Source organism: Anneissia japonica, unplaced genomic scaffold, assembly GCF_011630105.1.
Source record: "Anneissia japonica isolate Jap-2015-1 unplaced genomic scaffold, ASM1163010v1 scaffold287726_len2788222_cov184, whole genome shotgun sequence".
In the NCBI taxonomy this organism is placed as follows: Eukaryota; Metazoa; Echinodermata; class Crinoidea; order Comatulida; family Comatulidae; genus Anneissia; species Anneissia japonica.
The window spans coordinates 1,416,671-1,428,244 of record NW_022705125.1 but is presented as its reverse complement, the minus strand read 5'-3'; the positions used below and the strand labels follow the sequence as shown (position 1 = coordinate 1,428,244).

At 35.6% G+C, this 11,574-nt stretch overlaps 1 protein-coding gene across 1 annotated transcript; it reads left to right on the top strand.

Moving 5' to 3' along the window:
- Window positions 1-998: 998 nt before the first annotated feature.
- Window positions 999-10,407, top strand: LOC117105344 (neuronal acetylcholine receptor subunit alpha-9-like). The gene is made up of 3 exons (XM_033246467.1): window positions 999-1,111; window positions 1,582-2,123; window positions 7,772-10,407. The coding sequence occupies exons 2-3, from the start codon at window positions 1,688-1,690 to the stop codon at window positions 8,269-8,271; spliced, it is 936 nt and encodes a 311-aa protein (XP_033102358.1). The 5' UTR covers window positions 999-1,111; window positions 1,582-1,687; the 3' UTR covers window positions 8,272-10,407.
- The last annotated feature ends 1,167 nt before the right edge of the window (window positions 10,408-11,574 follow it).

Here is an 11,574-nt window from a genome sequence, read left to right as displayed (position 1 = left end):
CTAGAATAGGTTCTAACCTATACTTTTCTCTGCAAAACCTCGTTTGTGTCTCAATTACTCGAAAACCATGTGTTTTAAACGTCTAAAGAATAAATGACACCACCTCAGACGAGAGATTGCATTTTTATTTTAGTTACGAAATATTTTAGTTACGAAAGCTATTAACAAGTACTTGTAACTAAATGTTGACAAGCTTTTGGTTGGCCTACGATTTATAGTGATACATTTTGCCAAACCAGTGATATAGCGTTGTACAGTACCATTATATATCCTATCATTATGGTGTTTATACCTCCTTGCATGGATATGACTGTGAATCTTCTACTTTCATTTCTTTTACAAAACGAAAACTAATAACCGAACAAAGTATTAAGTAGATGGAATGTAGAGGGTGGCGACGAGCAATGATAGCGGAGCAACGGTAGAATTGACGCAGTTATTTAATAACTGCGTAATGGCCAATAGGGTAGCAACTGCCAATAATAAAGTAGAACTGACATAATAGTAAAAATTATTTTCCCACTCGGAGGTAAGTAAATTACATTGAAGGTAAAATGATGACGACACAGTTAACTTGTAATTACGTATGGGCCTACTTGAAATTATTGGAATAATCTCATGTGATCTGGGCAATATGAGGGAGCGTTCGAATGCACGACGACGGTACCTGGACGTAGAACGTAATGACGTCATTAAAAGTCATCTGTGCATGCGAGAACGTTAAGGTCACCTCGTCGAGTAGATTCTGGAACGTAATTTGGCAAAATCTACGTACGCAGAGAACGTAGGACGCCAGGTAGGACGGTCACGAATGAGTGATTCCGTTCTGCGTCGCGTCGTCGCACACATCGAAAGCTCCCTATGATCCCATATCATGAATAAATCACAGGTCACATAAACCTTGACACGGCAGTGTAAACAGAGCCTTAGTAATTTAATATAAACTACTATAATAGATTTATAAAAAGAATTCCTTACTTATTGAATTTCCGTGTTTTGAACAGGAATGGTTGGACGAAAGACTGGTATGGAATGCTACCGAATACAAAGTCAAAACAATTTCAGTTGAACAGAAGGATATATGGCTACCGGACGTTACATTATATAATAAGTAATCATTATTATAATTGTCTGGCATATTCTATTTCGATTTTAAATTTCTTTCATATGTTTGCTTTTTCTCTGGTTTATTATTTAATATTATAAGCGCATAGAGGAATAATGCGCTCTATACAAATAAATTTATTATTATTATTATTATTTTGCTTGACGGTGTCGTAATTTTTCATTAGACACGCTCAAACTCTTACTGTTAATTAACTTTGACAAAATAATACACTTTCAACATCATATCGTCTCTATTCATTCATCACTTCTTCTGCAGCTCGGTTACTTATTCAAGCCTATTACTTCTAACATTGATTTTGCAATTCAATTAGGCCTACAATATAACATGCTATCTTCGGTCTCTCTAACTTTTCATTATCTTTTTGTATCATCAAAAATGAACGTACATCTAATATATTATATATTGGATCCAAATGATTTGTTTCAATGATCTTATAATATTTTTTTTTCCAGCATTGATGGGCAATTCGAACGCCAAAAGGATGATGTTTTCCTCCGAGTGAGTTCCGACGGATTAGTAACATGGGCCTCTCCGTCTATCTATACCAGCTCTTGTAGAATGAACGTCAAAAAGTTTCCGTTTGACACTCAAGTATGCGTCTTGGAGTTCGGTTCATGGATATACAACGGCTACGAGCTTAACCTGCTGAAGAAGACAGGAAAGGACTCCGAGCAGACGGAATTCGCCGAGAATGGAATTTGGGTTCTAAGTGATGTAAATGTAGAGAGAGAAGTTCGGAAATTCAACTGCTGCCCAGAGCCGTACCCGATGCTGATATTCAATATAATCCTAAAAAGACGTCCGGAGTTTTACCTTGCAAATATTCTGCTACCTTGTGTACTGCTGTCATTTCTATCAATGTTGGTTTTTTACCTGCCACCAGAGAGTGGGGAGAAGATTTCTTTTGGTATGACAACTATACTTGGGTTACTACTCTTTCAACAAATGATCGCCGAAACGCTACCTCCGACCGCCGATAATGCTCCGATTATAGGTAAAAACATTTTGTTAAATATCTGTGTTTCTATTAATATAGGCTTATAGGGTACTCATTATTAATTACACACACAAAAAAAATTAAACATTAATCATTATTATCTGTTGGTTATTGTATTATTGTAGAGGGAGAATGGATAATAATTGGAAGAATTGAGGATTGTAATATTTGTTAATTTTGATGACCTTGTATATATAACTTTTTGTCTCTTATACACATCTAGATGTGTATAAGAGACAGCTCATACGCCGTTTGGTTTCTCCAATATATAATAGTTGACATTTAGTACAAATAATAGCGTAAACTATATTACAGGAAATACATGAAAAAGTGTCTTTTATTCTGAATGTACTAGCTGGTCCGTGGATGATATCGGTTGAGTAAACATGAGCGCATGTTTTACATCGTGGTCGATTACAATCAGTAGTAAATCCAATAGGTGGTTGGGTATGTGAGGATTTAGCATCGGAATGAACTAGAGTGTCTTTTAGATTTTTATCTCTGCGGTAGGCATGCATCCATCGGTGGTGATGTGAATATATTACTGGTGGTTTCATCTGATGATAAATCGCAAAGTTCCTGGTTATTACTTCGGCTACTTGTTTCGTTATCGGATGGTAGGTTATACTAGAGGTATTCGGTTGGTAGATGTGTCGCTTTTTCGAGGTTGGAGGGCAATTTCCCGTGTCATTTGGTTAATTTTGTTAAGGCAGCCGTCGGTGATGCTGGTAGGATATCCTCTATTAGAAAAGAAGGACATCATTTCTTCGGCGCGTATTTGGAAGTCATCGTCCTGTTTACAAATTCGCCTGAGTCGAACTAATTGCGAGTAAGGGATAGAGTCTTTGCACTTGGGTGGATGTGATGAATCGTAATTTAAGTATGTGTGCGCATCAGTAGTTTTATAGTGGACGGTGGTAGATAGTGCGGAGCCCTTGATATTGACATCAATATCTAAAAATGTAACACTGGTAGGTGAGATCTCATGGGCGAACTTGATATCTGGGTGGAAGGAGTTCATGTAATTAATGAAATTGATGAGCTCCTCATATGAGCAAGATGCAGCTCCCACACAATCATCGATGTAGTGTTTGAAAAGCAAAGGTTTGGTACCATCGTATTCGTCGAATATTTGTTTCTCAAGGTAGCCCCTGAATAAACAAGCAAAACTGGGTCCCATACGGGTACCCATACTCACTCCAGTAAGTTGTTGGTAGTATGATCCATTCAAGGTAAACGAGGCAGTGGTCAATACTAATTCTGCAAGGCGGATGAGCGTTGATGTGGCATGTGATGTAGGATTATCTAAGTCGAGAAAGTACTTAAGAGCGGACAGGCCTTCCGATATAGGTATGCAAGTGTATAAAGATGTAACATCCATGGTAAAAATAAGACGGTTGTCCCCAGGAAATTGAAATTGGTCGAATATCACAACTGCTTCCTTGCTATCTTTAATGTACGTGGGTAGTCGTTGAACCATAGGGCTTAGAACATTGTCCAGAAACTCACTGAGGATGATGGTAGGGCAATTGCAGCAGGACACAATAGGTCGGCCAGGAGTATCTGTCTTGTGTAATTTTGGTAGCATATAGAAGCGTGAGCAAGTGGGATTAAAATTATTAAGGCACTTGGCATTAGGAGGTAGATCACCGTGTTTAATCAAGTTCTTAATGGTGGTGCTAACACTAATTTGATCCTCAGCTATAGGATCTGTAGTTAACTGTTCATATGTGGTAGTGTCTGATAACTGTCGTAGTCCTTCAGCGATGTAGAGGTCTTTTTTCTATACGACCGTAGCTCTCCCCTTGTCAGCAGGTTTAATAATCAAATTATGGTTGTTCTTCAGAGAGCGCAAAGCACTGAGTTCTCCACGGCTGAGGTTATTGTTTCTGACACGGCGTTTAAGGTTCAAATTGTTGATGTCGTGGCGGCATTTGTTAATGTATAGTTCCAAAGCAGCGAATTTACCAGGTGGTGGAGTCCAGTTGGAGTTATTAGAAACTAGGTATGTGAATTCATCCACTTTATTAGGTTGAGTTTCCTGGTTATGAAAATGAGCTCAAAGCCGTAGTTTACGGTAGTACTGTTCTAGATCACACTTAACTTGGAATACATCAATAGTTTCACGCTTAGGAACGAATGACAGGCCTTTAGAGAGTACAGATCTCTCGTTATCAGTAAGTTCAAGATCCGATGGAATAGTAACAACCAGCTTAGATGTATCAGGTGAGGTGGTGGTGACGGTTGACGATTTATTTTCACATTTCAGCTTATCAAGTTTAGTTTTCTTAGCGGTAGTGAGACAATCATAATATTTTCTGTTCAGCATATGGACAACATGACGTATGTGGTTAAATTCAGAGGTACTGCAGGAAGCTTCCAGTAAATTGCGAAATTGTTCCATCTTGGCACTATTAATGTTGCAACGAGTTTGAAAAGAGCGTAAGCTGGATCGCATAATTCTTCTGGAACAGTCTCTAATAGGTTTAGAAACAATGTCAGAGTGAACATTGGCAATAGACGGTCTCCAATTAGATCGGAATCCATTGGGAATAATGTTCGCTTTAAGGCATGTGGAAATGAAATTAACATGACTAGAGAATCTTGTCTTATTAAACGTAGCTACTCCAAACTGGAAAGCGAAATGTTCCAAAGTGGCAGGATATATTTTGAAGTCTTCACAGAGGATATCAGTCATATTACAGAGGGATTTTTTCCTCCATGATCATCATCATCTAATTAAAGCAAGATTCTTTTTTACCCTTACCTGGTTTACTGGCACTTGAGACAAGAGGTAGGAAGTCTTTGGAGGTGTAAAACCCATTCTGCACTGTTAGGCCGTCGAATATTTGCGCTCGCTTTGCTTCTGGGAGTCCAATTCCAAGGAACACTGCCTCGTACTTCTGATTACGTAATGAATCTAGTGTCAGGCCATCCATTCCAACACCTTTGCCAAATTCTATCTATTAAAATATAGTTACAATAATATAATGTCATATATAAAAAATAATATATAAAAATAATTAATAAATAATAAAAAGAATAATCTGATTTTCAAAAAAATAAATAATGAAAATACCTTCCAGATTGAATGAAAGAAGAATTCTACCTATTAAAATATAGTTAAAATAATATAATGTTATCCAGGGATTATAACATATTATAATAATATTAATAATTATTATTATTTATTATTATTATATATATATAATTTTAATAATAATAATAATAATAATAATAATAATAATAATAATAATAATAATAATAATAATAATAAGCAGTTTTTATATAGCGCAAATTACAATTAAGTCTCTAAGGGATTGTAATATATATTGTGTGTATGTATGTGTACAGTATATGTATTGGTGTATTTGATCAATCATTTACACTAGGCCTATAGTATATATGTTATGACAAATTACACTGATTATTTAGAAAAAAAAGCGTAGTTTCTGATTGTCACAAAAACTCATCTAGGCAATGGGGATGATTTGGAGAAATATGAATATGTTATACTATAATAATTAACGAGAATAAATATGTTAAGTATTTTTATGACCTAATATTTAAATAGGGCCTAATGCACTTGTTGACAGAGGCCGCTTTTAATAGAGATTGATAACCTTTGAATCCACGTCAATATAAAAATCAATAAAACTTAATACATGATGTCTATCAAAAGTGAATATGAATATTTATGGACCTGGACGACGATTATCCGATCACAATATTTGCAGTCGCAAAATCCATACAATAGGCTTAAGAGACTGCTATAAATCTCAGAAAAAAAAACAGGCATGATTCTGCCGTTACACAAGAATCGTTTTCAGGTTTAGATTCAGGTTAAGATATATGATATGTCTGTGGGTAAATTTCAAATAATGGAATAGAAACGCACTCGGATCAATTGCATAAGACCAGTACAATCAATCAATGCCTGACATATAATACACGGTGATCTTAATTGTGAACACTTATAAGATTGTACATAGCACGTTGCCTCATTTATTCACTAATTCTCCTATTCATAAATCATACTTAAATTTCGATCAAGACAATGACATAAATGTTAATCGGCAACCCGCAAACCCAAAGCCGGATAAAATAAAAAGCTTGTAAAGATTAAAGAAACATTAATTTATGTTCAACGTGATCAACGGTGCAAGTTAACCAACCGATTTTAAGGCGTTTAACGCGCACCCCAACTTTATTCAGGCGCTAAAAGGCCTACTCTGCAATCCCAATGGATTGGACAATGAAATGATGATAACAACTTAATTATATGGACGATTTATAACCACGGGCAAAACAATTATTTAGCATAAACCAGTATTTCAATATTACGAAAAACCAAGCGATGGATTATTATAAAATCCAGTGGACTGGTACATCATAACCTAAGAAAGAGATGATTAAATATTGGGAAGAATAGGTCAAAGGACAAAGGTTAAGGTCATGGAAATTCGTTTTTCCCCCACTTGAACTTACCCTCAAGCATAAGCGAAAGTAATGGAATCGTCCATACACGGCCTGCGTATTGTTCGGTATCCAGACACAGGGTTGGGGTTTGCACTCACATAGTAACATGGTGGCTTGTTGAGTTAAAGGGTCTTAGCAATGGCAATTAGCTATCTGAACAAACATTCTGTAATTAAGGTATAGAAAAATGAGAGCGGTTGCGATTCGGGCCTTCAACCATCAGTTCTGTGTTTTAATTCTCTCACTCCAAATTTTAATTTTCTCTCTCTGCCAGGGAAAATAAGTGAGTCTTAGTAGGAACAAACAATCAGTCGCTGTTTCTACTACCTGGTGCTCCTCAGACAGCTGAGGAAGTGATACATAATGCGTTACTTCCAATGGCCAGTGGTAATGTAAGGTAGATTATTGCAGTACCTGCGCTGAATGAAAATCGCGTAATAATGTTTTGCTAATGGTATTGTCTATTTCTATAGCCTTTAACTTGTATCCAATAATTGGTAAAAACAACATCATCGATTCCGTTAACGTGTACATGCTCAGTATTTTCGACATTAACTTTAATGTGCAACATTAAATGGAAAATCATTAATACATTATGTAGAAGTAGAAAAGGATGATAAAGAGGAGATTATATACTAACCATAATTACTGTTGTTATTTTCATTTCCAATATCATATATAATAATAATAATAATAATAATAATAATAATAATAATAATAATAATAATAATAATAATTAATAACAATATTCCGATGACGTTTTTTTGCGTTTTTGGCATTTTTTTTCAATAATAATATTGATTATCGTCATCTTCATCAACATTAATTTCAATTTTGTTAATATTATCATTATTATTATAATTATTATTGTTAATATTATTATTATTATTATTATTATTATTATTATTATTATTATTATTATTATTATTATTATTATTGCCTCTATCTCCGTAACGTCACCGTCACCATCACTATCAACTTCATAATAATAATAATAATAACAAAATGTTTATAATCTAATTCCCTCCCCTTAAAAAAGACAAATTGTAGAGTCAATGGAAATGTAACAGCAAAATTAATGACATATCATGTTTACATAACAATAATGTAACGTATGAATAGTAATAATTAACCTCATTAATGTACTAATTCTATCTTTCCCACAGGCACGTATTTTACGTTCATTATTTCAATGGGATGTACGTCAGTGTTGGTTACGTCTGTCGTACTGAACATCTACTGTGGTAGCAGCGCGCGACCACTTCCTGGCTGGATTAGGACCATTGTTCTTGGAAAACTGGGGTCCGTTCTTGGCCGTCAAAATGCCTACGTCAAGAATCGGAATGAGTATAATATGGTGGAGCGGAAGGCGAAGGAGGCGGCCGCTGACCATCTCTACGAAAAAAACAGGTCCAATCACAACGATGGTGAATTTTGTGGCGATATTGGTGGTAAATCGGAAGTTAATATTAGCCGACCACGAAGCTCCACACGGCGGAAATCACAAAATGACGAGGAGGCTCTGGTCAGTGCCGGATCCAAATCAGTCAAAGACTACGAAGGCCAATGGCGAGAAGTCGCCGTCATTTTAGATAGACTTTTTCTAATAATTTCATTAATTATTGTGTCGGTTGCAGCAGCTCATATTCTCATCGCCATCATGTAACACCGAAAATGGCAAAAAACAAAATGCTGTACAGGCCGATGTGCAATCTCTGCAATAATTACTGGTTGTAATTTGATGTCATATTTGATTACGGGCCCATATTCCAGGCCTCTATGTATGTTGATATTAAACATACAAAGGTTTCTATAGTGTAAATAACTGTGTTGTGCGTACTCCTGATATCATACGTTTACACGCGTTTATTGAAAATGGCTTGGCTTTTGTTAGCCTGCTTTGATGTGCGGCTGATTGTGAATCGATGTGCGTACTGCGAGGCAATCCTCTATATTCACCCATGTGTCTACAGTTTGATGAGCGCAACGCCTTTGGATGGGTGACCAATCGCGTAACATCGTACCTGAAATACAATTTACTGTACGTACTTAGCAACAACATATTTAAGGGACAGGTTCACACTAGAGCTTTAAAGGTATAACGCAAACGCAATGCTACGCATAGTAGGCCTAAGTCTACTAGCATTGTATGCATCCATTTGCAACACTCGTCTTAAGTTCTGTCCACACTATCGGGTTTTCTTTGACAAAAAAACAGTTGTATGCCGATACTGTGCCTATATAATGGTCAAAATGTCACCATGACAATATCTAGGCATGTCAAATTTTTGTCTAGTAGAATTTGATCGTCTGGACAGGGCTTCAAATGCCTAGACGCGTTTTAAAGGTAAACGCAAGAAACGCTACCGCCAACGCCAAGTCAGTACAGACAACTTATGTATGAACCACTCAAAATTAGTACTAAACGCAAAAGCAACTGCAGAAAAGAATTCTTGCGTTTACATTTGAATTTTCCATAGTAGAGTGAGAAGCGAACTACTGTTAGAGCGTATATATTATACGTATGCCTATTAGGGAGTTTTCACAAGCTTACGAAAACGATTAGGAATACGGTTACGTCATCATATTCAGCTCTTACAGCATATTGTCAAGAATATTTCTGGGCACAAATGATGATAATGATAATGACGTATTCGTATTCGTTATTGTTTTCGTAAGGTTGCGTAACCTTCCTATTGCCAGCTTATAAAAATCCATAAATACAGGAGAATACAGGGCCAGAGGAAAATAAGGGTCTAGGCTATGTAATTCATTAGCAGCAGAACGGAAGTGTTTATTCAGATTTGAATAATTAGACAACCGGGACATTTTAATCTACCCGGATCACGTATCTTGATTTTAATCAAACAACAACTCTAGTGTTTTAGTATGTGTATAGAAGGTTGTTTGTCAACTTTGTGAATTATTGTATCATTATTTGGACACTATGAATGATCACAAAGAGATAGATATCAGCTTTTAATTTATTCATTTATTCATTAGTTTACCTACGGTTTGTGCTAGGGAATAGGTCATCTAATAACATCAGGATAATTATAGATCTTAGATTGGGTTGCGTTCATTTAGTGGTTTGAATTGAAGTGTGAAATAAAGAATTGTAAGAAAATGAGTTTCAAATAGGGTTAAATATTATCAAATATTTTTATTTCAACATTTTAAGTACGGTACACAATTTACATTATCATTATTATTGTACAATAATTTCTTGTTGGTACGCCAGTAAACATTTACAAATCAACTAGAGGATGTTTAAGATCAACGAAAAATGAAGAATCATAATTATACCTAACTTTACTTATCCTTCACGTGCCAAATATCTAAAAGCATCAGCACTGATTTCACATTATCTTTTTGCCGTCTGCTAAAACCTGTTTGTTTTCTTTCATGTTTTCGTCCTGTTGCAATCATTCCCTTATAGGCTTTTATTCTATGTTTTTTATGTCATTTTTGGTTGTAATTGTTATTGGCAGATTTTAACTATAAAATGCATTAGAAAATATAAAGGTTTTATTTTTCTATTTTTGCATACAAATAACGTAGGTCGAAATGCATTTGTACTACTGTAACTTTGTTTATATGTAAGAATGGAATATCTATTTTAATGGTGATACGCCAGCATTACTGTCAATTATTGATATTTAATGAGTATCAATAACGACCGTATTCCATTAAGGATTCGTTGAAAAAGTGTTAAATGTACTAGTATACGTTAGGAAAAGTCAAAGTGTCAACGATGTTACATGCCTCGATACGTATAAGTATTAAATGTCTGGTCATGTTTTGTGAGCGTTACTCCGCCAATTACGTTGAGTCATCGGCCCACATACACCACAGCCACCCACACACACAACTGCTCCTTCTGACATCCGCTACCACGCATTTTAATCTAAGTAGGACAAGGCCTACAAAACGCGGCCTCTTAATACTGCTGCTGCAGCTGCTGTTGCTCTACCACTGCTATTGCTGTTGCTCTACTGCCACTACCACTACCACCACCACTACCACTAACACTACTACTACCTACTACTACTACTCCACGACGACGACCACCACCACCACGTGCCACGTCCGGCAGGGTGACTGGAAAACCGCCGCACAGGTCATATATCCTGATATTGCTTAAACAAAATTATTAGTAGTTGATTATTGGTTATGAAGTGCCACATCAGGACCAATCCTGGATGAAGAGGGTATAGTAAACGAATGCGGGCCGTGTAGAATGTATAATTTTTTCTGGACCACCAGAATATGTAAGGATACACCCCAAAACCTCCACCCTCCACCATCCACCCCATGTAAACATTAGGCCCTTCATCGTCAATGGCGCAACCCCGCAGAAAACCTGGATCCTCCACTGATTTAGGCTGTTGTATAAACTGCACGTACTACTAACACAGACTTTTAAGCTCAACAACAGATTCAAGTATCTCTTTTGTAAATTATAAATTATTTTCTAACTGTATTACTGCAATCATCAAATTCAATATTCAAATTTCCAATTTTATGAGAATGAATGAAGTATTATTATTATGATTACAGAATCATAAGTAGGGCTACAATATGCTGGTGACGAGAAGCGTCTTTAGTATCGAAGTATTGCAATCAATTTTGGAGTAAGATTGATTTGCTTTTTCAGTTGAAATGAAATGATTTGAGTTTTTTATTTTATTTTATTAAAACCACAAAGCATTTATATATATATATATATATAATATATATATATAATATACATACATACATATATATATATATATGATATGTATTATATATATAAATGCTCTGTGATTTTAATTCCTCAATAAAATAAATTGGAAAATTCAACTTATTTCATCTCAACTCAAAAGGCAAATCAATCTTACTCCAAATTGATTACAAACAAAAACAAAGAATAGATATATAACAGACATTAATTCTTGGTAACCCAAGAAAGTTTCAAAATATAGGCTAT